Source organism: Nymphaea colorata, chromosome 2, assembly GCF_008831285.2.
Source record: "Nymphaea colorata isolate Beijing-Zhang1983 chromosome 2, ASM883128v2, whole genome shotgun sequence".
Classification (NCBI taxonomy): Eukaryota; Viridiplantae; Streptophyta; class Magnoliopsida; order Nymphaeales; family Nymphaeaceae; genus Nymphaea; species Nymphaea colorata.
The window spans coordinates 34,633,675-34,661,094 of record NC_045139.1 but is presented as its reverse complement, the minus strand read 5'-3'; the positions used below and the strand labels follow the sequence as shown (position 1 = coordinate 34,661,094).

Below are 27,420 nucleotides of genomic sequence, written 5' to 3'. Positions count from 1 at the left end.
GAGAAGAATTAAGAAAGGCAAGCAGTTAAGAGCAATGCTTGAGTTTTTTCCTTTGGAACTTTGTTCCAAGAGGGGTGGGTGGCCAACCCTGAATGACTATCTTAACTGGATTTTGATTTTGTAAATAGAAATATGACTCTTTATCAGAAAAATTATGCTACCCATATCAAACCAGCTTCTCCAAACAATGGCATGTAAATTTGGAAATGTGTTTCTTTTTTATCAAACTAAGAAATAAATTTTTGAAAATTTATTTCTCAGTCATCACACACACCAAAATGAGAATCGAAAAGATTTTTCTCATGATTTCTTTGTCATCAAACGGCCCCTTACTTAAAAAATAATTCTAGCATTACTTTTCGAGCTAGAAAATGAAGGTGTAGATAATTTAGGAAAATGACAAATTTCATAATATTCAATATCATAATTCACACTTGGGTTTAAAATTTACATGGCATGTTTGGAAGGATGTCCTAAAGGTGCATAAAGAACGTACCAATCATTGTGAGTAGAAAGTAGTGCCTTGCTTTGATTTTCAACAAGATAATATAGTCCTTTACTTTCTACAGCTCACCAATCACTCTCACGTCATCTGATCTTGAAACTTAACATGATCAAATGGTGAGAAAATTGCATTACAGTCATGGGTTTTAGTTATCTCATGTTACATTAAAAACACATGACTAGCCTTGTTCTCAAAAAGTTTATTCTACTTTCACCTTTGAGGTTAAGTAGTCCATTGGCAGTAAAAATAGGGCTTCTTATAACAAATATATCAACATTTGTGAGTCATGATTCATGTTTTCTCATGTAATCAAATGCACTAGGGTGTTCAATCCAATCTAGAGAAGTAGAATATTTACCTGAGCCATTTTTTAGTTCATCATGTTTGGAGGCAGTGACAACTATATGTTTGCTATTAGATAACTCTTAAAGCATCAAGCGGATTTTCTCCAAAATGGTTGATGAATCAGGTTCAGTTTTTTCTCATTAGCTATGCATGATGATGACACCAATGGTTCACACTTCCTTGACGGTTGAGGTCGTCTATTGAACAGTTTTTAACACCAATTTTTGGTATAATTTTCCTTTTTCTAGTAGGTGTGTAACAACTTCCTCTCTCATTGTTCGTTTTGATCAACACTTAAACTGTTTGTCCTTTGTTTGGTGATAAGAGTGTCTTAAGATCATAAATATTTTCTTCATTTTTGGTGAGATTTATCACACACTGTAAGAATCTCAAAGTGGTTTAAGTGTCTGTAGACAACATTGTTGTTATAACTAATTGGTCTTCAAATATGTCATATATCAAAAATTATTTACACAGTCAAGGATTTAGGAACATTAAGATACCTTTTAGGTATAGAGTCCGGGCACTCAAAGAAATGATTCTTCCTATCCCAAAGAAAATAAGCTCTTGGTCTATTGAAGGAAACATGCAAAATGGGAGTGAAGCCGGTTGATTCCCCCATTGAGTTGAATCATAAAATCAATACAGTTGACTGCTGAAAATCAAAATCACCCGACTGCTAGCACACGGTTGAGTTCTCAACACCAATATTGCAGTAATGTGTCAAAAATATATGCTACATAATGTAGAAAACAAGATACACCAATATACATGGAAAAACCTCCAATAGTAGGGTAAAAAACTATATATATATATATATATATATATATATATATATATATCAAAGAAGCAATACAACAACATCAATATGTATGGTTCTTTTTATAGAGAATAGCATAAATCATGTTAAAGAATGAATGCATAAGCTACAGAAAAAAAAATCACCATGTGTTCTTTTTTTTCCTTTGTTTTATTCACTTTCACTCTCTGCACATGTACCCACACATCAACACAAACCCTCAGCCGTGTTCTTCTTCCTCTTTCCTTCTCCCTTCCTGTCCCCTTAGCACACACTCACATTGTCCTTCTTGTTGGTTTGGAGAGCATTCAACAAAGGGGCTCATTTTCCCCTTTTCTCGTTTTCAAAACGGTGGAGAATAGGGCACCTTTGGGTGCCCTTCTTCTTTTTCTCTGCCCGCTCGTGGGCAGGTCAGGACCTCACTTGAGGCTGGACCCGATCCAACATGTATTGCTTGGCTTTAGATATTGAACTTGGTCAAATTAATGAATGGGACATATTTCTCATGATCATGAGGAGAGGCAAGAGCAAACAAGCACGAAAGGCATGTTTTGCCGCATAACCTCATAAGATAGGTAGGCAGGTCCCATTTTTATGGGCTAGTTGATGGACCTGGTTGATTAGTCAAGGACTAGTTGTTGATAGTAAGTTTTTTTTTTTTCTTTTTTTTTGTTTCTCTAGAAAATATCTTTAGAAATTGGTGTTGCCTTTTGTTTTGTCCCCCTCTTTTTGTTTTGTTTGCAAAGTGGTTTCTGGTCAATGGATTGTAGGTATACATAAAATTTTTTACTTGGGTCACAATAGCATTATATATCTTTTACCTCTTTAGCTTTTAGGTAAGTAACTTTTTTTTTTCTGAGTTTATAGATGTTCTTGTTTGCTAAATTTTGGATTGTGATATTTGTATGTCCGCCTTATGTTAACACCGCGGTCACTTTAGTAAAAATATAGCATTTATCTGTATCACACTTTGTTTTATTGATATGTTTTATTGATACAAGCAATTATTTAAATGTGTGGTAGGACAGATCGTGCCTCACATTTATGAGGTGAGCAATTGGATACTATATATGTTCACTTTTGCTACTTGTTCTTCGACTATTCGAGAAAAATGTTCCTCCGAGAAAAAATCTTGGCCCTGCCCCTCCTTGAGCGAACTGCAATCAATGGTGATCTTGAGTTGTATCATATTCCATTTTAGTTAAGAACCCCTCAACGACAAACTGGATACAATTAGATCTTCGGATCTCTATCTTGTAAAAAACGCGAAGAAAGATTGCCTTGAAAATTTTTCTGTAAAAAATAGGTTTGAAAACGGAAAGGTTCTTCAATTTTCCGCACCACCGTTGAAATTTACCGTCGCTAAATCTTAAAGAAAAACGATAAAACAGATCAACCGCTGAAGAACCTAAGGAAGGAGAACTCAAGCACGCGACCTCATTCAAGGCTGCGTGAGCTCATCATTTCAGCCGCACACTGCGAATCTTCCAGGAACACACGCCGTAGGGAAAGTATCAAGTGGCGTTAGTATTTCCTCACTGGAGATACCTGGGCATGGCACTCGTTACGAATGCTCCTCTTCGGCGGCCATTCCCCGCCCAATCCGGAAACTCAGGAACGCCGGAAACCAAAGACGGTGGTGGCTTTCCTCGCGCCAAAGAGGGGAAAAGTGGGAGTAGTTGCAATCTCATCTCTGCTACTCAGAGAGCCGTTCCGTCGAATTCATACTCGAGGCCATGTCTGCACAAATTGCGTGCTCTCTAGTTCTTCCGCTCTTGCTTCCTACAAGTTCCCCTTTTGGATCCTCGAACAAGCATACCGTAGCTGGTCGGCCCACGAAATTCTGGAAGGTAGCTGCGAGCTTCTCCAGATTCAATCCCAAAACCGTCCGATTGCGACACTCCGTTCGGATTTCGGATGGTTTCAGGAAGGGAAAATGCCAAGCCGCCGGAGAAGGCGCTCGAACGGGCGGCGAAGGGAGCGTCGTCTACCAAGGGATGTATGGACCGTGGTCGATCGATGCTGCAGACGTCCGTGAGGTAATTCCGACGTGATTTCTGGTTTTCTTTTGGAGCTTTCCGTGGTTTTCTTCTAGCACAGACTATTTGTCAACCAGTTCTCTTGTAAAAGCTACATAGATAGTTTAACCACTTTGAGTTTCACAAAAGAAACCTGAAATGGGCTTCAGTCCAATTGAATTGGGGTACAATTTATGAATGCTTCTTGTAATTTCATAAAGGTTGGAAAGGAGTACATCTTGATAAGGCCGAGGTCCTCTGGATGACTTTTGTAAACGACCAAGTTAAAAAAGCAACTAGTCAAAAACTACTTGCCTTTATTATGTTACTATTTTGAACTCTTGTATATGTGTTCCTTCACTTGTTTCACACGTCATTGATTTTTGCTGCCTCTCGTGGTAGGTGTTAACTCCTTATTGAAAAGTATTCGTTGGTATTTGTCCTGATTTATGCAAATTAAGACCAACGTGTTAGTCTGAGAATATAAATGATCAATTGACAGGTAATTCTCTACAGATCTGGATTGGTGACTGCATCAGCAACGTTAATAATTGCTGGGTCAGCGGCTTTTCTACCTGATGGCGTCTTCAAGGATTTCATAAGAGCATATATTGACTTATTATACGCAATTGGGGCTGGAGGACTTGGGTTGTCGCTGGCGTTGATTCACATATATGTCACCCCTATCAAACGCACCCTTCAAGCATTCTGGGTTCTGGGAGCTATTGGATCACTCGTTACATATCTTACCCTTGCTCAGCCTGCTGGTGAGAGCTTGACACAGTATGTCATTAATCAGCCAACAGCTGTATGGTTTGTTGGGCCTCTTTTTGCAGCCTTAACCGGACTTGTGTTCAAGGAAGGTGATGTTCTTCCCTCTTGATTTGCTCAGTTAAAAAGACAGGATTTTCTCCGGTATTCTACTGCAACATGCTACACTGAACTGAAAATTCTGTTTCAACCCTTCAAACTGTGATAATTAACACCACAAGGCTAGAGTTCATCAACCACAGCTAGATCATTGCAAGTTTGGAATAATAAATTATTGTTTAAAATTTTCATGTACATAATTCATCATAGAACTTCTCAATTTTCATCCAGCCGCTTGTTATACAAAACAATTTTTTAGTTTGAAGATGTTAACTCTTACACTTTTATTCAATAGGATCAACCTGTGGGTTTCTTTCCTTGCTCATTCCGGAGGGATATCTTTCAACCATGAAAGCTTATTATTGATAATCAAAACTTCAGCTCAAAACCTCCTTCATGTAATTGAAAGCTTGTAGTAATTATTATGTTTGACTAGTCAATGTAATGTATGCAGTACCATATGTATTGTACGTACAGATGTAGAAAGAAGTAAATCATAACAATTACTAAGCTAAACATGATTAAAAGAATATCAAAGAAAACTGCCTTTTTTTTATGAACTGAGTGTCTGAATTCGTACTGACTTCATGTCTCAACACAGACAAGGTACTTTCCATGTTCCTCTCTGATCTCATATCCTTACAGAAAATAGTCCACATAATTCGTGCTGCCTTTGTTGCATGTGACCTCTTATCCAAATCTAAGGTTGAATTTTTACATTTCTTTCTATGGTGTCCAATTATGGTTAGGCACTCACATAACAAAATTTTGTATGGGTTGATGTACCTTACCGTCCTATTCTTTCAAAATGGTTAATGTTCAGGTCTCTGCTATGGAAAGTTGGAAGCTGGTGTCTTGACATTTCTCATCCCCACAGTGCTTCTCGGACATCTGGTAAATTTTTCTCAGTTGATTCTACCATTTGTTGTTTGCTATTACTTGAACTTATGTGGACACACATTTTAAGGTGCATATTCATCGGAAGAGTATGGCGGTAAGAGCATTAATGATGATATGACTATGATGCTGAAGGCATACTCTTAGTCACTATTAGCAACTGATTCCAAATGTTGAGCAGATGAGTGCTCATTTTGATGGACAACCACATACATAGTTGTTCATGTACATAGGAATTTCATTCTGACAGTTGACAGATCCTCAATAATTTAAGGATTTTCTTAATGAAATCATTACCCTATCTTTGTTTCCAAACAACGCATAGGAGCATGCTCTACAGGGTTAACTTATAGTGAAGGTTTCAATCTCGTCATATGAGCCTTCGTGGCATTGATTCTGAAAAGTGATGTAGATGAATGAAAAGCGAAAGTTGAACATAGAAAGCAAAACTCAGTTTAACAACTTTAGTTGGATGCGACTTCTTGAACCTTCACAAAGAAAAAACAGATGTTTCAAAAGTATGCCCACCTTATAAAGGTTCTCTGTTATAAGCTTATTGGACCTTTTGATTTTTCATAATGCATAGTAGTTGAATACTCCTAAACTGCTGCAGATATATGCCTGTGCTGGTACAGAGGGCACATTATAGAAATATAGGTGGCAGATATACAATAATTCATACAATAAGTAAATAGCATTGGTAATTCAGGATTTATGATTTGCGAGATGGCATGGCTCAAAAGATCTAGGTGCCAGATATACAACGATTCCTATCTTCTTAATTCACAATTTGCTAATATAGTAACTTAGTATCATTATTAATTTAATATTTAGAATTTGGCGACCAATAAAGCAACAAATTTTGCGAATTAAATTCAATAAAGTTTCATAATTCATGAGTTCATGAATCAAGTTCACCAACAATGATAATGGAGCATGTGAAAGAAGCTAGTAAAGAATTTGAGCAGCTTCCCATCTCCAAACTGTGGAGGATTTCAGTACTAGCGTCTACTCATTAGCTAAGATGGCTTTAACTGCACCTAAGACGTTTGATGTCATTTGTTTTATGGTAATTGTGACCTCATAATTAGTTCTTTCAATAACTAGATGTAAGGTGTCATGTTGCTTTTACGAAGGCTCATGCGGTTGTTGCTTTGTGTGCTTATATTCCATTAATGACAGACAGGATTAGCCAATGACAATGTGAAAATTTCACTGCTGGCGGTGTGGATGCTTTTTTTCATGATATTTGCGTCAAGGAAGTTTACACAGCCTATTAAGGTATAAAAACATGTTCATTTGTCAATGCTACATTTTCCGGTACTGGTGCAGCTAAATTATTTACAAGCATTGACACAACCTTCTCTTAACTATCCGAGCATTTGATTGACTCTTGTTTTCCTTGATGAAGGATGATATAGGTGACAAGTCTGTGTTCATGTTCAACTCCCTCCCAGAGGAAGAAAAGAAAGCCCTAGTTATGAGACTTGAACAATTGAGGGAGAAGCTTGAATAGCAGAATATCTCTAGGAAGGCTTGTAGATGGATGGCCTATTTGCTGCATGTAACCAGTGAGTTTCTACAGTTTGTAGATAAAAACTTGAGGTTTTTTGCACATATACCCAGCATCCCACTGACTGTTCTTGATGTTATTGTTAATACAAGGTATTTACCACAAGGAAACTTTCAGCTTCTTAAAGCCCCTATTGTTTTACCGTATTGCGATCATAAGTAATCTGTCGCTAACCATATTGGTATGCAAAATTCTGGCATTCAAAAGAAAAGAACTCGGTGGCTATATATCAAGCGCCGTTCTACACTAACTTTTCAGTTTCATGCTGATCAATTAGCTTGTAGACCGCTTTCCAAACATGGGCTACAGGCCAAATAGCTTGCAATGTCTGGTGGATGCGCTTCACTTCCAACAAGCTAACTAGTTTGACCCGTGGAGGGTTCGACCATAGAAATGCTGTATTTGCATTTAATGTGTCTGCTGACTACTTTGAGTTAGATTCAATCATGAAAAATGGTTTCCACCAAATTCTATATATATATATATATATATATAATATATATATATATATATATATTAAAAAGTATTCTACAAAACTGGCTTCAAAAGAAGTCTCCTGCGCTGAAGATTCTGTATAGATGAAAATAATCTATATATATATATATATATATATATATATATATATATATATATATATATGCAAAAGAATTATCAGAAGCGAGTTTTATCACAAGAAGAGTTCCACTATTTAGATTGAGTACAATTATTATATCAGAACTAAATTTTCCCTATTACATAATGCTGGAACCGCTATTCTATATCTAGCTAGTACCCATTCTTCTGCTTTCACTCGGTCATAGAACTTGCTTCTTTAACTTCTGCTTGGACTCGCTCTTAGAACTTCAGTCTTTTGCTTTTATAATGGCTAATAAGACGAGAAACCTTCATCCAGTGGCTGGGACACAAATTCTAGCTTGCAAACTACGTAATCCTGTTCATTGTATAATTTCAAGCAACAATATTACGTCAACAGACTTTGAACAAATAGAAAAGACCAATAATTGCTCTATTCTTTTCTTCCTTCTAGTTTCCAATCAGCAATTGACGTGCTTGGGTTTTGCTTCACCTGCCATGCCAAAAATTTTATGAAACCCTTGTTACAGTGTTTTAAGAATCTACCTCATTTTTTGAACACGTTCATAGGACAATAACAAAATGTTGCTAAACGAGCATTTTCTTTTCAGCAGTAACAGTAATGTTTCGGCAGGAGATAATTAAAGAAACAATCAAATGCCTCCTTCTATACCCATGGTCTATTGCTAAACGAGCATTTTCTTTTCAGCAGTAACAATAATGTTTCGGCAGGAGAAAATTAAAGAAACAATCAAATGCCTCCTTCTATACCCGTGGTCTACCAGTAGATTCACAAAATCTTGAACATGACTAAGTTATTTTAATTAGTCCCAATCTAGATCGTTCATTCTTTCAGGAAATTTTAGTTTCTCTTTGTTTCAATCTAACGATATGCTGTGAAGAATTCAACATTGATTTTCAAGGAATTTATCATGCGATGTGTAGAGATGAGGATTCCACTATGGGAATCACAGGATGCAAATATGATCTTTATAACTACATGCATTTATGGATATGGAACCAATATATATATATATATATATATATATATATATATATATAGAGAGAGAGAGAGAGAGAGAGAGAGATGCACAGAGAAAATATGTGCACACGCGCAAACAAATTGACAATCATGGGCAGCAAATATGGATGTGCTGTGGTGCCCACCGGCTCCCTTGTTATTTTGTGTCGAGTTCGAAAATCTTTATCAAGACAATATTCAGTGACAAACCAGCTACTCGGAGTTCATCCGGGATGAAAGAATTGAAACACTGTCTTGGTTCCAAATACTTCCTTTCCACCCTCAAACATCACTGTTTCAGTTCTACCATGTTGTCTCCAAGTCGCTTTACTGTGCTTCATTGTTTTGGTTTAAGTGGTCACCAAGGTAGACTCTTTGTTCGTGACAACCGTATAAGTATGAAATGGAAAAGCCATATACATCAGCCTCTGGATACGGTCGCTCAGATTTTTGGCTCTCTGCGATCAAGGACATCAACCTGGTGTCTTCGTCAGCCATGGCTAAAAATCAAAGTAACCTGTTGTCTCTCTAGCCACCACACTGAATGCTATTTATACTTTGAAAAGAAGAAGAAATATTTTTCTCTTTGGTTAATTGCTTCGGAATATACGACCTGCATTTCTTTCCATAACACAAGCAAATCTAATTTCATTTAGAGCGTCACAGCTTGATCCCCCACATAGAACCAATCCTTTCTATCCATACATAACCATCAATAAAAATCTTGTAGATGATATCAATCTTTTTTTATTCATGTATAAAATCTTACGAAATAAATTACACACTCAAATCTTGTAAGGTACTAAATACATTACGAAAACATGGCTTTTTCGAACTCAACCCAAGTTGAACTCGTTTCTGTTAACTTAACATGTCTTATTTCTTTTAATTAATTCAACTATGAGAGACCATCTAACAAAAATCCAAAGAAAGAATGAAAATATTCTGCATCCAAATGTCCAATAAAGAAAAACATAGCAACAGAACATCTTTCATTCTTGACATTTTTGTAGTCAAGGGACTTGAGCCGAGACGAGTTTAAACGAGTTGAGTTCTGACAACTCGAACTTGACTCGTTTAACATTTAAAACGTAAATTTAAAATTCTAGTTTGACTTGTTTATCAACAATTAAAACTCTGATAGAGTTTTTATGAGGGAGTTTGGGTTGATCTCAAGTTGCATAGTTGACTCATTGTGCATACCTATGGTGGTGGGTGGGTATGGAGGCGGGAGTAGATTTTTCACAACCTCGCGAAAGCATCAGTTTGAGACAATCAAATTTTTCTGGAAACTCTGTTTTCAAGCCACCCAAACGTGCCGAAAAAGGAATGTTGGAAGTTGTTTTGCCGCCAAAACGCCTTTTTGGGTGTGCAATCAAACATGCACAAAGAGTTGGCATTAGACTAATGATATCAATTCTTTTTTATAAGCAAGTTGGAGTTAGGGAAACCCTTTTGGAGCAATACTAAGATTATGGGTGTCTACTGATTGGATTCAAAATGGTTAATATCCTTTTCCATATTTGATTTATCAAATGTCAAGATATCCTGATTGATTAAGAAACGTCTTATATCATACACAATTTTTAAGTTGATAATTGAATTCAATCGTAACTGAATCCAAAGTGCATTATAACATCTTAAACACCGACTTCCAAAATCAATTGATATTAGATAAAGGAAACTTAAACTGGCTATGTTAATATTTATGATTTGACTAGATATGAACGTAAAACAAAATCCAGATCTTGTCTCGAATGCCATCCATTAAAGACATTAGCAGTCTAACTTTTTAAATTGGAAGTTTAAAATCTTTTCATATTTTCATATCTGACATTTTATTTAAATCCATTTAATTTCATATGTAATCCAAATCTGATCCACTGACATCCCTAATCAAGATATCATATATAATAAATTTCTTGGCAATAAAGACCTTTAAGAAATGCGCAGTTCCTCTTAATTTCAAGCAACTTTGTTATGATCTTTATGTTTATCTTCCAACAGGGTGGTGGAAGTACCGGAACTCATGTTAACATGAAAGAGGACGTGTAGTTGATGATAAAGATATGTGATGTACTGATTACCAGCATCACAAACCAACTTTCTAATCCTCCATATAGTTTGATCGCTTGTCACATTAGGTGCGATTGCAAAAGCATGTCAGATCCATAGAGTAATCAAGCATCTCCCAGAAAACTATAGTGCTAGCTGAGTAAGTTAACATTTAAAGTATTGCCTGAGGGACTGTTCTATGTTTGAGTAGCCTCAGAGGGGATCTTTGAAGCCATCGTTCAACCTGCAATGGAATTTTTGCCTAATCCTCAAAAGGTGTGGCAGTCAGGGGCGAAGGTAGAAATTTTTCATGAGGGGCCCGAAAAGTTTTTAAATTTTAACAAGAGTCAAAAAATTTACATGTAAATTTAAACAAAAAAAAAAATTTGTCTGGCCAAGGCCCATACAAGCTTCTTTTGACTCTGCCCTTGTGTGGCAGCTATGTATGTGTATCAAGATTGAAGCAGTGTTAAAGTCCCTATATGCATTCAGCTGCCTACACTACCAAAAAAAAAAAAACGAGGATTTACCGATAGTCAAAAAACGTTGGTAAAATAAGAAGTGACGTCGTTAACTGTGGAGGTCGTCGGTGAAAATAATATAGGTGAAAGCTATAACCAACATTTTCGCGGCGCATTCGTTGGTATAGACATGTTCACCAACGTGTGTTTAACGTATAACGACTACTGTCGACACATTGTGAGACGCAGGAAAAAAGAATTTGGACACCCAACAGCTGCCTTGCTAACTTACCAGTCCAAGAGGGAAATCGCAGTGTTCTTGATACTGAGGATTAACTGAAAAAAACATGGAATCACTGACCGTGAGATGTGCTGCTGTCGATGAAAGTCACTTTCTAAACTGAAGTTTTCCTCCTTGATACAGAAGTGTTCACGTAAAGTTGAGCCAAGTTTGGACATGTAAGGTTTCTTGTTTCCATTCCGTTGAATATCTGCCATGTTGCTTAAATTTATATGGTCGATGGCGATGTGATATGAGGACAACAGTTGGCTTGGGAAGGTAAAATCACATTTTTGTGCTGCATGTTGAGTTGCTCACATGGGATTATTGTGTGCACTAGGTCTGCACAATGTGTCGAGCCAGTTCAAACCCGACTCAATCTTGCTCGTCAAAACTCGATTCAAACTCAAGTACATTTATAAACGAGTCAAGATCGAGTTCAAATGTATGTTCAAAGTGTTTGACAAGTCGAGTTCGAGTTATAAAAACTCAACTATTTAAACTAGACTTGGCTTAAGTATATACTAAATGTTGAGTTATAATAAAAGAATAGATAAAAGACTTAATCGAGTTAAAGAAATGGCTAAAGGTAAACAAGTTAAACGAGTCCAGTTCAATCTCTATGTTGTGTCGTTGCGTTGAGCTCGAGCTTGTTCTATCAAGCTTGACTCAAGTTCGAATAGAGTTTGAGCTCAAGTTTTCTAAGTCGAGTCGAGTTTAAGCTAACCAAACTCGAGCCCGACACACTCAAGTGCAGCCATACAGTGCCCTCTCTAATACCAAATATGGTTGAAAATTCAGTTCTTGATCCATTTAAATTATCGGAAATCTGACCGCTCACCAAGTACGTTGAAAATTATCTGAAAACATAAATTCGAATTTTAGAAGGATACTACAAATTTGTTGCACCTGTTGATTTTTCAACGATACCGATGGAAATTACAGGTGAAAAATAAACAAAAATTCTATGAAACTCCAGCCAGAATCCAACCACTAAAACGGATTGGTCCGTGTGAAGATGAAACGAGGGCCCAGTGGGGTACATAGCCGACATGGCAGATCAAGATGCAACAACCCTAACACTTGTTACTTATATTTTAAATTTATTGATTTACATATTTTCCTTTTTCTTATTTCCTCATGGAGAATCAGCTTGGAAACAAGCCGTGAAAAACTGAATAAGAAGAAAGAGGGAGGTGTTATAAATTAATAAATAAGTAGAAAATTGTGTATATATACACCAACAGTTAAATAGACGAAGAGTGCGCTTTGATATTGGTTTAATTCAATACACTTTTACATTTAAATGAAACATAAAACCGCCTTAGGTTTAGGTTCTCCATTCTGCAAACCGATTGGATCACACTGACCACAATCTTTAAATGCACCTAAAAATGTTTGTCCTTCATCTCCACCGGTCACAATATACATACATATACGTATATGTATATATATATATATATATATATATAGTGTTTTCCTTTTTTTCTTATTTATTTTTTATTTTGCTCTTCTAGGAACCGAACATACAGTTTCCCTTTTCTTTAATTGTCCAACAAATGCAAGACTTCTTTTGAAGCCAGTTTTGTGTGTGTGTGTGTGTATATATATATATATATATATATATATATATATATATATATAGCGGTATACCCAACTTCTTTCATGCAATCCCCAAACTTCATCTGATCGACAACAGATTATTTTGCATATACAGATCCTGCACCAGCTCCCGGTAGAAGCAGCAACACCAAACCCTACTTAGCTTGAAGAAGAGGAATTTGAAATTCTGCTTTCAAAAAAAAAAGGATGCAGTTAAATGTTCACAAAGAACAAAAAAGTCAGATTCAACATATTATTGAAATGAAGAAAAAAACTCGCAACTCAAAGTCCATATCTGTGCCAGAAATACCCGTCCAATAACTCAGAAACAGGTCCAGTATCTGTGACAACTGAGGATAGCTCTATTACCTACTCACTTGAGCTTAACCCGGTCTGATGATAAATTTATGCCCAGTCATGCTTTAGGTAACACGGACTATTCAGCTCACTGCAGCTTATGCTAGTCATCACGCTCCACCATGCACCAACGTGTGTGCCAGCAACAGTAATAGGATGTACGAACAAAAGGCGACTTAGTTACCGACAGCATAAATTAGCATTAGGTAAGGCAAACGAGAAATAATATATCATCAACTTAAATTCATCTTGAGGAAAACTGAAATATAATCAAATTTTTCATATTTCAACAGTAATAAAGGACTCATGATTATATTTCATAAAAGAACAGCGTTCAGACAAAATATCGCTTACACTGACTGCATGTATGGAGTTCGACTGACAGATATAATACTTTGGTTACATCTGGGAATTTGATTTAAAGCGAAGCCAATATGTAACATTGAATACATTCAAGTTTATAAAGAACCACGATTGGAATTTCACTCTTTTGTGTATGGTCTAGCATCAAAAACTGGAGCAAAAGCCATCAAATTACTCAAAAACTCCGTCAGACTGAATAAGCAGTGGGCTAGATGGAGATCTATCCTCCACTTTTTGATCTTCCATTTTGCCTTCCTTCAACCTCTTGCTTTGGGCCCTTGTGGGAATGGCACGCGCAGGTCCCTTTCTTTTTAGGTTACTTTTATCTGCAGTTACGGCCTCGTGAACTTTAGCAGAAGCATCAGCTTCCTTTGCTTCTGCTGGAGCATCAATGTTTTCCTCAGATTCATAATTTAAAAGAGGTTCAGGACTTTCTCCACCATCCATCACCTTTTCTGCATCTTCACCTTCACTTGATTCTACCATATTGTCCTCCATATCCTTTTTTATTTTCTCAATCGCTGTTTGCAGATCTAAGTTAACCTGACAAAATTTACAAAAAGATGTAAGCTTTTAAGACCATAAAAATCCCATAGATCCAACCATAATAGTTGAAGTTGACAATGTCTCAGTAGTGTCTAATAGAACATCAGGTAATTTGTGGTAAATAAAATTAAACAATTAAAATAATTTTTACTGATTAGAATAATAGAAACACAAAGATATCTCATTTGCTTCGCCACTAGCACCAAGATGTACGATACCTGGGGGTTCTCAAAAAATCCTTCAATATTTTGTGTACAAGTAGGACATTTTCTGATGGCTTTCTGTGTTCTCAGGCTCCGGCCACCAGCAGAACTTCTCTCTCTGATTGGTGGAAAAGCCGCCTCCAGACAGGCTTTACAGAAACTATGGCCACAAGAAGTAGTAACTGGAAGAGTCATAAGCTTGCGGCAAAGACAACAGAGGATTTCTGCAGAGCAAAAAATTAAAATTTCAAAATTTAAGTTCCACTAATTTAAGAGCAAATAGATAAATTAGGTTAGATGTTTATAATTTTATGATCATTCCAACAAAATAAAAATAGCATTCTCAGGCAGGCCCAGAACTGTCAATTAAACAACTTAAACCTGAGCTCGGTGCTCTGCCTCTGCTAGAACACAGATGAAAGAAAGGGAAAACCAAAAAGCATAACTTTGCATGTCTGTAATCTTGTCTTATCATGTCGTCCACAGAAGCATTTGTGTGCTACAAGTACAGCAGAGAACTGACCTGGAGGGAACCAGGTGACTTTCTTGCCAGAGCGTGCCTTCCTTGATTTATGGTTTCCACCACTTTGATCATGCAATTGTCTCCTACTTGGAGGTGGAGGCTGCTTCCAAAACCAACCTTTCCCTTCCTATGTTTGAAAAACAAAAACCATAAATACATCATACACCACATAAAATTCGAAAAAGAAAACACCAGGAACCATAACGCCAGAAAGCAGGAAAAGGAAAAAAAGTAATCATAACGTCAATATGTTCCCTAAATTACCAAAAAGGCTTATTCTCCATCACAGAAGGAATATTATTAGGGCTTAACCTAATAAGCAAAAAATTCATCAAAAACAAAACAAATTGAAAAAATCATTGACACTTCCCCATAGGGACAATTGATTGAAGGCAAAGTTTTGCATGTGGGACCAATCGATTACACCTAAAACAGAGAAACACATCAGAAGCTATCGATATTACAGGTTGCAGGATCACAAATATGCTCACCTATAAATATATTGCTATATATGTTTTTGAATATTTATGTAAACGTGCATTAACATCAATATTGCCAACATGAATAGGTCATACGATAGAACTATAAACTATAAAGGCCAAAGTACAGCAAAATGACAAACATCTGTAAATGAAATTGGTTCCTCCAGCAGCATACACAAGTCACAAGCAAGGAAGCATACTTGCCATGCTATGTGAACACAGTTTAATGTGAGAGGTAACAAGGAAATATTGAAAATTCTTACATGGAGCAGCATTGAGGCTTCACAAATCATAAGCCTATATATTCTAAACACAGTCAAACAATATACTAATAAAAAACACTTCTGCAGCTGACAGACAACAATAACAACAATAGCGAAAAGCAATCATGGACAAAATTTTATCGCCAAATGTTACTTAAACGCAACTGTGCAGAAATGAACATACGTCATAAACAAGTTTAACATCTAAATGAAGAGATGTGCAGAAAATGTAAGGAAACAGTATACATGTATCAATATTTAACAGATATAATCATGTGTTCAATGTGGGGAACAGTATACATGTATCAATATTTAACAGATATAATCATGTGTTCAATGTGGGGTGCATGTGTGCGTGCATGCTTTGATGGATATAGTATATACTGATGTGTCTGTGTTAAATGTCATGTCCATGTGTGTATGGTCCATGAAACATATCAATTAAATAAATATGAGCACCATTTAAACTGCTCATGAGTCGGATCAACTTGACCGATGATTCACAAAGTATCACATGTAAACCTACATTTTAAAAACCATGCACGAATACTACTACTTAAGTTCAATAAGCAACTTTACTCAAATTGATCAAATGCATCATAACAAATCCACATATTGCAGGACCCCTATATACAGAGAATGAATAAATCCAATCCTAAATGTGACCAGATTTTCAACCTCTCTCTTTCTCTCTCACACACACATTGCTCACTGCCCTCTCCCCATCATGTAATTTACAGAGCTGGAATAGCTGGGAGGAGGAGGGGGAGATAGAAATGAGAGGTGGGGTACAGGAAGAAAGGGAAAAGGGGGTGGAGAGACTGGCCAATAACTAAAATGGGACGATATGAACCCACTCTTAACAAATTTTCCAGAGATTCCGCAACCCCCTCCCCCAACCCACCCCGCACAAAAACGGATCCAATAATCTAGGGCAGGGAGGATGGTTGAGGGGGAAAAAGGAGGGGTGTGTGTGTGTGTGTGAGAGAGAGAGAGAGAGGTAAACAACCAGTCCCAAAATAGGACTGGTTATACCCATTTCTAGTCTGGTGTGAGTGTATATATGACTTACGTGGATACCTTCTAAAACAAGAAACTGACATTCTTAATAACAAGGTTTAAAACAACTAACCAAATACAGGACTGCTTGTAAACCAACCAATCATTCATTAACTAGTAGTTATCAGTTGACTTTGTTCATCTACTAGTGCATGGTTAACGGATCGACGGATGTGGTCATGGACTGATCATCGGGCTATCGGCTAGGGTTACTAGTAGACTAGATACCAAGGTTTACAAGAACGAGTCCAATAAATTTCAATTATCATGATTGGTTTTAAATAAAACAAGCAGTATAAAAACAATAATTTTTCAGCTCTCTGACATATTTTGATTTTTAATATTAACCTCTTAACAATACATTTTTCTGGGAGTTTACTTCTAGGTAAAAAATCTGTTCCAGACAATAGAAGTATCGCCTTTTAATCAGAAAAACAAAAATGAAACTTTTTAGGGGCTTGAGAATTCACAGATGTGCATGCCTTAGATGGAAGATTAGAAGTCACTAGGTAAAACCAAGCCTTCAATCTTCCAATGAAGAAATGTAAACCTCAGAGCAGTACAATGACAGGCCCTCAAGCCGCAAGCATAAACACATAGAACCATTTCCATACCAAAGTCTGCATGTGCATCTGTATATAAGCACAATGGAATCATTGCTTTCCAAAATTGAAATTCAAATAGAGAGAGGTACTGGACATTACCAAAATGACAATTGCATAGAATGCAATGACCAGAACATAAACACAAGAAATATTTTTGATGAAAAATTATCAAACATTCACCGTGTTTTGTCATTCCAAAAGCTTATGCTTCCAAGCCAATAAAACTCTGCCACCTGGCTAGGAGATCGGACTTGAAGAGTTAAGACCATGGTGGCTAAAAAAAATCAAGAGTTTAATAACCAGAGTACCATCATCTTGGCATAAACTGGATGTGACCTGCCTAATCTCACCTTCACCAATAAAGAAGAATATTACCTTATCCATTTTGACTCGTTTAATGTTGTTGTTTTTAGCTGATGCATTCCAATCAACAAAATATTCAAGCTAAGGTCAGTTTATAGACATGCTCAGCTTCAATTTTATCAGATAAAGACGTATGACTCTCTCAATTTGATACCTTATTTTAATACTTTTCAGATTTTAAACCATCTACTTCTCTGGATGTGAATAGCAAAACCTAATTCTCGTTGTAATCAAGCACATAATCATACCCTTTAATCTGTCAAAGACATCATCAATGCAACATAGTTGAACAGTTCATATGTCCCCAGACATGAAGAGTTGAAGAGGTACAAAGAAAGCAATGAAGTGAGAATTATAAATCTCTGAAAAATGAGAGGCTGAATAGGTACTGTAGAAATAGTAAGAGCGAGTGGAGTAGAGAAAGAACACGGATGTAACGTGGAAAAACCGCTCAACAAGATGGAAAAAAACCATGGATAAGGAGGACTGGTGCTCACTAGCCGCCAGACCCTCTCTCTTATATTATCTTCATACTCAGAAAAATAGGGTTACACGGGTATAAGTAGTGTCTTAACAAGAGCACACTAGACCAGGCCCAGACCCAAACCCAGATCCGAACAGTAAAACACTTCAACACTCCCCCTCAAGTTGGGCATACATATCAAACATGTCCAACTTAGATACATTTTTCTCAAACAAAGTAGAAAGTAGAGCTTTGGTCAGAACATCAGCGGTTTGGTCTTCAAACTTCATGTAAGGTAAGATTACTTCTTTAGCATCAATTCTCAGCCGCTGCACTAGAGCGGGAACACACATCTTGCCTCTTGCTCCTCCAAACAACAAAATTTTCTCCCAAGTAAACACAGTACCCTGAGGTAGACCTTCTAGTATCAGCGCATCCTGCCCAGTCTGCATCGAAATACCCTTCGATCTCAACAAGCCCTTGTTTCACGTATAAGAGCCCTTTGTCAGGATTCTTCTTTAAGTAACACAATATTCTGTCTACAGCCTTCAAGTGTGCATCTGTAGGGGCATGCATGAACTGACTCATCACATTCACAGCAAAGGTCATATCAAGTCTAGTGAGAGTAACATAGATTAACATCCCAACTAGACATTGATACCTCCCTTTGGCCTCTTCGCAAAGAGGTTCTCTATCCTTAATACTGATTTTGTGTCCAGCATCCATAGGAGTAGAAGCCGGTCTACACCCTAGTTTTCTTATCTCCTTCAGTAAATCCAAAGTATACTTTCTTTGAATTAGTATAAGGGTCGTACTTGATCTAGCAATTTCAATACCAAGAAAATATCTTAGTTTGCCAAGGTCCTTGAGATCAAATTCAGCAGCCAGTAAACCATTTAATCTTGTTATCCCATTTTCATCATCACATGTAACAATCATATCATCAACATAAACTAACAAAAGAGTAACCTTACCCTCCTTCTTCTTTACAAACAGAGTATGATCTCTGTTTCCTTGATTGTAACCATGTTTTCTCATTACAAGTCTAAGACGTTCAAACCAAGCTCAGGGAGACTGCTTGAGCCCATACAAAGCCTTCTTCAGTTTATAGCATTTTCCCGATTTCTCATATCCTGGGGGCAGACACATATACACTTCTTCTTCAAGATCTCTGTTGAAAAAAGCATTCTTAACGTCAAATTGGCACATTTTCCACCCCTTCAACACTGCTAGAGAAATAATAACTCTACTAGTCTTCATCTTTACAACATGAGCAAACGTCTCCAAGTAGTCAATCTCATATTTCTGACTAAACTCATTGGCAACTAAGCGAGCTTTGTATCTCTCAACATTACCATCTAGTTTATACTTAATGGTGTAGACCCACTTGAATTAACCAGATGAGCCGCTTCAGGAACCTCTACCATTTCCAATGTCTGATTTCTGCTTAAGGCGTCCATATGTTCTTGCATAGCATGAATCCACTTGGGGTCACTCTGAGCCTCTGTAACACTCCTGAGAATCACAGCCAAACAAAGAGATGATACAAAACATTTGTAGTCTGTACTCAGTCTAGAATATGACACAAAGTTACCAACAAGGTGTTGGGTACAGGACCTGACACCCTTTCTTAGGGCAATGGGAAGCTCCTCATTTTCAGTTTCTGTCTGAACAGTTTCTGTCTGAATATCTTCCTCAACAGATTTCTTCTGAGCACGACTTGGGTCATCCAGGAAGAAGTAGGATTGGGATTAAGAGTAGAATTCTCACCATCAGTCACCTTAACTGTACAAACTCTTTGCCTAGAGTACACCGGCCCAAACAAGCGATTACATTCATCTCCCATCACAGTGGAACACCCTTCATTCCTCTCATGTTCAAGCACCTCAACCACCGGTGGATTATCTTCCCGCTTGTACTCCAAGAAATCTGTAAACTAAATTTCCTGACTCGGAGAATACTCTTCCCCTGACATAGACTTTTTCCCCTGAAGAGGATTCTCACCGAAATAAGGGACATGTTCCAAGAATGTGACATCCTTGGTAATGTAAACACGACCATTGGTAAGATCTAGACATTTATACCCCTTTTGAGTAGGAGAATACCCAACAAAAACACCCTTAATTGACCTCCGATCAAGTTTTTTAACATGAGGACTATGATCATGAATAAAGCACACACATCCAAAGACACAAAGCAGAAGGAGAAAGAGTTGACAACTCCCTGGAAGCATAGAGTGGGGAGTCCACCCATTTAGCACACGACTAGGCATACGATTGATTAGATATGCACTAGTGAGAACAGCAACACCCCAATATTGTTTTGAAAGATTCCTTTGAAACAAGAGGGCCCTGGTGACATTGAGTAACTGACAATTTTTCCTCTCAGCTACCCCATTTTGTGGACGTCTCATGAACAATTCCCCTTTTTTGAAAAAAATCTTCAACAGCTTGACATACATACTTACGAGCATTATCAAACCGAAAGGTATTGACAGAACTACCATATTGAGTCTCCACAAGAAGAATGAAAGTGTCTATGACATGAGACACTTAGGCTTTGCAATGAAGTAGGGAGCAAAGTCGGGCGACGCTGGAGTAGCAATAAGCGAGAGGGTTGGGCGACGCTAGAGAAAAGGGTGACCGACTACGGCGGTGCTTCACAGCAACAGCAAGCACAATCCCTCGTCCAACGCAAGCATAACAGAGATATGGCAGCCAAGAGAGACGCTGAGGGGCCTAGGTAGTGGACGAAGCAAACAGCAGGTCGTCGGGCGATGGAGACGATGCTCGAAAATAGTGGAGAAGAAGGGACCCGTCGTGCGACGTTGGGCTCCGACGTTGATACTAGGCAGAGCGTCGGGTGAGTCGGGCGGTGAAGAGGGTCAAGCAGTGAATAGTATCGGGCGATGAACAGTGTCAGGCGATGAACAGAGCCAGTCGAAACTTCACAACAAACTAACATTTTTTCAGAGAACCTGACTCTGATACCATGTAAAAATAGTAAGAGCGAGTAGAGTAGAGAATGAACACAGATGTAACATGGAAAAACCCCTCAACAAGAGGGAAAAAAACCTACGAGTAAGGAGGACTGGTGCTAACTAGCCGCCAGACCCTCTCTCGCTTAGATTATCTTCATACTCAAAAAAATAAGGTTAGAAGGGTATAAGTAGTGTCTTAACAAGAGCACACTAGACTGGGTCCAGACCCAGATCCGAATAGTAAAACACTTCAACAGGTACAAAAAAGGCAATGAAGCAAGAAATATAAATCACTGCAAAAGCACCACCTCCCAGTCCCATGAAGGGCTTCCTTTCCTTTCTGTGATGTCAGTTGCCACCTTAAGCTCTTTGATGGATGGCAATTGCCTAGGACGATCACCATGCAGATCACTAAAAGAAAGAAATAAAACGTCAGCCAATCAATGGAATAAGAAAGAAAACGCCAAATGAACAACAATAAAAGCAGCAGGCATCCAGATTCACATATAAGCTTCATCATTCATGTTCAATTACGAGAATGAACACATTGATTCAAGTATTTCACATGCTCTAAAATACTAAATAAATCATTAAATTGCAAACTTTAAAGTTGTGAGGAGAAGGACAAAGATCAAAGTGGATCTGTTTGAAGAGAAAGCTGCCCAAGTATCATGCTTTGTCCTCAAAACAAAAAAAACAAATGCATGTTTATAAGATGGTGATCTGGATAGTCCTCTGTGTCCTTCGCAATGAAAAACCTCATGTTTATGAAACGAATATATGAATTATCCATTGGTGACAAACTTTCAATCAGTTGGGCACAATAAATACATGAGCCAAGGACTCTGCTGCTGATAATCATTCAGGCATAATCACTTAAATAAAGTGCATAAGTATAACAGAGTCCCAACACATGAAACTATTAGAGAGCAATATCCAGAATGATTCTAATATCTATGAGAACACTTCTATGAATGATTATGTCAGAAACAAAGGGATCCACAATGCTCCACCAACTTAGCAGTATTGACAAAAAAAAAATATCTTGCATTGAAAACCAGAATGGGTATTCAACAACCAATTGATGAAAAAAATAAACAGAAAGACAAAACACACAAAAAACTGTCAGCACATGATACGGAAGAAAACAAACCTAGTCCATGGAGCAGGTTCATTATCACATCTCACAAATAGGTACCGGCAAACTTTGAAGCCCTGAAACGTACAGAACATTAGAGTGTGAGCATCAATTGATTTTTAAATTTTTAATCCACAATGATCTGCATCATAAACAGCTTCAAAAGGAAATATGGGGACATAACAGTCTTATTTCCTATGTGCAATCAACTTGAAAGGGAAGTTTTCCAAAAAGGTCTTATTCATCGTGAAGAAAACTAATGTAAATGCCAAGGCATTTTGGAAATTAATCAGTTCTTGTTACTAAAATTAGAAACTAATTTTGCAAAAATCACCATATACAGTTATACACAATTAATGCACATTTACAGGCAGAATTAAATTTATGAAATACAACAAAAATCATACTTTATACCACAAACCTGGATCCCAACCTTCCGCCAACATTTCTCAATCCTGTAAATCCCATCATATCTAACACCACTCTCTGGGGCATACGAAGAACGCTTCTCTTTGTGTGACCTGATTCAGCCAACAATTGGCAAAATTAGCTACACTTGCAGGTAAAAATATTTTTTGAATTCCAATGAATCTCTCTTCATGACAAAGAAATGAAAAAAATATTATAATGTTGCATAGGAGCACTAGATCAAGTCAACTTATCTTGTTTTAAGTAGCAATGTCACGTATATGGCAATATCCCCAACATAACAATAGAGACAAAACAGGGAAAACCCAAAAAAAAACTACCAATATGTAGCAACAATTTGAAAATATAAGTAGCAATATCACACATATGGCAATATCCCCAACATAACAATAAATGCAAAACAGGGAAAACCCAAAAAAACTACCAATATGTACAAAAAACAGAAAATATAACGAAAATCAAGTTCATGTGACACTATTTCAGCAGCACAACCATATTTTACCCTTTCACATAAAAAAAAAAAAGTTTATTAAGATACCAAAAGTGTTTGTTTTCCATACTTTCGGAAACTATTATTTTATCAATATTTTTGTAATTAAATTGGTACAAACACAAAATTACCTAAGCATTTTGCTATCTTCTGTAAGCTTTCAAATTTCTGAACCCCCAACCTAGGCTGTTAAGGCATCACCTAGGCATGGACAAGGCTGGCACAATCGCCTAACTTAGGCGATGGGTTGAGGCGCCAGCACGCCTAGTCCATGGGAAGGTAGATGCCTGTGATTTTATTGTATATACTATATACTATGTACAATCTGTTATAATGTATAATATACATATAATCTGAAATCATGTATATTTACGTATTGTATATTAATGTGTATATATGTATATTAGTACAATCTGAAGCAATTTTTAAAGTGGTTCTGCTTGCAGTTGAATTTCTTATAATGTATATTATACGTTAAATGTACAATGTGATGCAAACTTGTAATGTATACTATATGTGCTGATTTGATACAACTTTTGTTTGAAATGATTCAAATGAAATAGTCTATAAGGTATATAACTGAAAAAGTCTACAAGAAATGCAAGCATTGTATCCAGTATGAAAACAAGAATGACTTGTCTTCTTTTGTGTATCAAACTGAGGCATCGGCTAGAACAGAACAGCACAGTTTTCCAGTATGTAAACAAGCTGGAAATGTACTGTTAGTCTGTCATGTAACAAAGAACATAACAGTTTTTCATGTTTTTACTTTTTGACTTTACTTACAAAACGTAATCATGCAATTAGAACAGAACAGAACAGTTTTTCAAGTTTTACTAGAAATAGAAGCCTACAGTTCAGTCAATAAGTACATAATTTAAGTATGTAATGGTTAACATAACTAAAAAGAAAATCGGTCGCCTTTTTTACATAGGTGCGCCTATTCCTGCCTAGGCGTTAGGCACTAACTGGTACCCAGGCGCCTAGTCCCGAATAGGTGCTAGGCACTAACAGGCACCCAGGCAGCCCCAACATTTTCATAAGAAAAGTAGAAAACAACTCTGCCAAAAGAGTACAATAGAATGATGCGCTTGACAATGTCATCCAGGAAGATGGATGTAGTATAACTGCCAAAATGGACTCCACTGACCTTAACGGGACCACCAGAAGTAACATGATTTGAGCTCAAAGGATTGTGCATCAGTTAGTTAAACCAATTCAGATTACTTAAAAATAACTGCATAAGAATGCAAATCATATAATGTTATGTGCCAAATGATAAATGGCAAGCAATAGTTCTAAAAATGGAGCAAACCGTACCATAATCATCTGTATGACTGTATAAAAAAATATAATAAGAAAGAGAGAGAATAATCAACAGGAAATATGACAAGTAAAATTATGGAAGGAGAGAGAATGACCTCACAACACGAACTGGATAGCCCTTTTTGCAACTTACACGCAGTGCCTCATTCATTTTCTCAAATTTCTGGTCAAATGATTGTTCCTTGTTTGTCCTCTTATTCCCGCTCAAGTCTCTACCCCCACTGTTAGTACCATTTCAAAATGATTAATCACAAGTTCAGGAGAAAAGGAATAATCGAGGGCCTATGTGCTGAAAGAATATATACACGAATGTATGTGTAAGAGATAGAGATAGAGAGAGTCGCACAAACCTCCCTGTATAGAGGAACCACTCGCCATGATCCTCATCATCCTGGTATCCACCAGAGAGGGCAACCGACTGTGCACCGTAATCTGACTGTCCAGCAATCCCAGCAACATGGGGCAGATGGGTTCCCCATTGCCTGCACTCCATCCGATCTTCCCAACATTCACCAACGAGAACCCCCTGATTCCTTATCGGGTCATTCTCTGCCGCGATGGGACCAAAGTGATCAGGGGGGACAGTTACGAAGATCTTTCCACTGCATGCGTTGGACTTTCCAGGCTTTTTCGCCCTTTCTGTGGTGAAGGCTTTGTCAGGCCGATCTTTGTTGTGGATTGAATAGTTATACGCCTTAGCGACACCATTATCTGAGGCTGATCTTGGCTTCCTCGACATTCTGATTACTGCGACCAATGCAGCATTTATCCTTGGCTGTTCGACCATTCTCGCAGGAATGGAACCCCGGCATTTTGCGCATGTCCTCTTCCCCTGGCCTACCCATTTCTGAAAGCATCTTAAGCAGAAGTTATGGCCGCACGGTGTCTGCAATTTGACCGCCATAGAGATGTTAACAGAGAAAATATATGACAAACATAGAAAAGAGCGAGGTATCTAAAAAAGCAATAGATTCCGGTCACGAAGTCAACAATAAATTCCAGTGGCAAAAGGATAAACGGCGATCTAGTAGACAAGAGTCTGGATAGTACGTTATCGGGTGGACACTAACGGAACCCACATCGCTCATGATGACGTTAACGGAGAGGACAAGATGCTCTCAAAGAAGTAATGCAGAATAGCTTAAAAAGACATTAATGAACAAGACGTTGATGAATCCCCCAACTCCGTAACAAGAGGCGTGAATCCAAATTACCACAACTTGCCCGACTTCAGCGCTGCCTGTCAGGCCATGGAATCAAAGGAAATGAAGGTGAACACGAGGACAGCGACATGGTTAGAGGTTAGCCCCAAAACTTCCCATGCCTTTACAGGGGAGTAGTCGTTGGCACCAACTCAGCAAATTGCTCAAGCAAGGAAATTTGAATCATCGGAGACGCAAAACTCAATGGTGGTTGTGTAACAAGGATCTAAAAAGCAGCATGCATGATGACGATCGTGATGCAAAAATAACCAAATCATGGAAAGAAAATGTCAGTATGCATCATCCACGATGCCTGTGGGAGTAATGATAATAATTGCCATGCAAATCAACCAAGAAGCAAGCGCCACGGTGGGAAAGATAACCCAGAAGATGGTGGCAACTGATAAAGGGTCAGAAAACAGAAACCCAGATCAAAGTTGCAACTGATGAAGCCGGGACCGTCCATAATAGCAAGAAAGACAGGCGCCCAACTAGTATGAAGTTTGCTATGATGAAGTCGGAAGGCGGATAAGGAGATAAGAGAGCCGACGATGCTAGTGGGGAACTTACTGTGACAGGGCGCTCAGGCAGCTGCAGGCAGAAGGCGCAGTTGATATCCTCCTCGACGCCGTCCACCCGCTCATCTTCGCTCTCTCCCTTCCCCTGCTTCTTCCCCTTCTCCTCCTCGTCCCCTTTCTTCGCGTTCCTCGTCATTAGCTCCTGCCTCTTTTTCGCCTTTTCAGTTTCAGAAAGCGACTCGTCGGCCTGGATGGCGCGGATGGCAGCGAGCAGGCCATTCGACTCACCATTCCCAGCGACCACGCAAACCGACGGTAGCGGGCAGCCATTGTTGGCGGCCGGAGGGGAACAGTCGGGACACTGCCAGTTGATGACGGAGGAAAGGGAGGCGGGAGGGGAGGCGAGGCAGGGGCCGTGCCAAGGGGTTGCGCAGGTGGAGCAGAGGAGAGTCTCGGTGTCGTCGGGCTTCACCTTGCACACCATGCACACCCCATCGCTGTCACAGGGAAGATCCTGAAGACCCATCCTCTCCCTCTGTCTCAGAACGTAACCAGAAAGAAACTGGGGTCTTGGGTATGGGAATCTCTATCTTTCGTTTCCTCTCAATACCTGGGCAAGCAAAAATCTTTCTCCTCTCCCCCTTTCTCTGCACACCAAAAAATTTAATGCGCCGGAGATTTAACGGGGGACGGCGGCGGAGGCAGACGAACACGAGCAGGTGCCTTCTCTCTCCCCCTCTCTCGCTCTCTCTGCTCTTGAATCTTCTTTGCTTTCTCTTCACCCTTCTCTCCCCTTTTGCCATCTGAAATTTCGGGATTCCTTTCGATATATTTTGAATTTCCCGCTCCCGAAAAGCGCGAGGCAGCGATTGGTGCTGACCGAATGACGTTTCTGCCCCCATCGCTTTCAGCGTCGGTCGACTGTGTCTTCTGTTGGTAAAAAGGAAACGAAATTCCATTGTTGAGCTTGAATATAATAAACTCTTCTTAATTGACACCTTACTTTTTCATAAAAACAAATTGACGTTTGTTTGACAATGTTACTTTCTATCATTAAATTCACTTTCTTATCATCTTAATTAATATTTTTTATCAATAAAATGTGTTTTTT

General features: G+C 38.2%; 2 protein-coding genes across 2 annotated transcripts; one reads left to right on the top strand and one right to left on the bottom strand.

Annotated features, from left to right (window-relative positions):
* The first annotated feature begins 3,187 nt into the window (after window positions 1–3,187).
* On the top strand, window positions 3,188–7,133 carry LOC116246785 (uncharacterized). The gene is made up of 5 exons (XM_031618647.2): window positions 3,188–3,688; window positions 4,170–4,530; window positions 5,361–5,431; window positions 6,617–6,715; window positions 6,846–7,133. The coding sequence occupies exons 1-5, from the start codon at window positions 3,386–3,388 to the stop codon at window positions 6,948–6,950; spliced, it is 939 nt and encodes a 312-aa protein (XP_031474507.1). The 5' UTR covers window positions 3,188–3,385; the 3' UTR covers window positions 6,951–7,133.
* A 6,483-nt stretch (window positions 7,134–13,616) lies between these two features.
* LOC116246925 (E3 ubiquitin-protein ligase ORTHRUS 2-like) lies at window positions 13,617–27,092 on the bottom strand. The gene is made up of 9 exons (XM_031618846.2): window positions 26,362–27,092; window positions 24,940–25,475; window positions 24,685–24,810; window positions 22,766–22,865; window positions 22,360–22,421; window positions 21,515–21,617; window positions 14,992–15,118; window positions 14,484–14,692; window positions 13,617–14,262 (listed from the first exon to the last, which is right to left on the bottom strand). The coding sequence occupies exons 1-9, from the start codon at window positions 26,833–26,835 to the stop codon at window positions 13,891–13,893; spliced, it is 2,109 nt and encodes a 702-aa protein (XP_031474706.1). The 5' UTR covers window positions 26,836–27,092; the 3' UTR covers window positions 13,617–13,890.
* Between the last annotated feature and the right edge of the window lie 328 nt (window positions 27,093–27,420).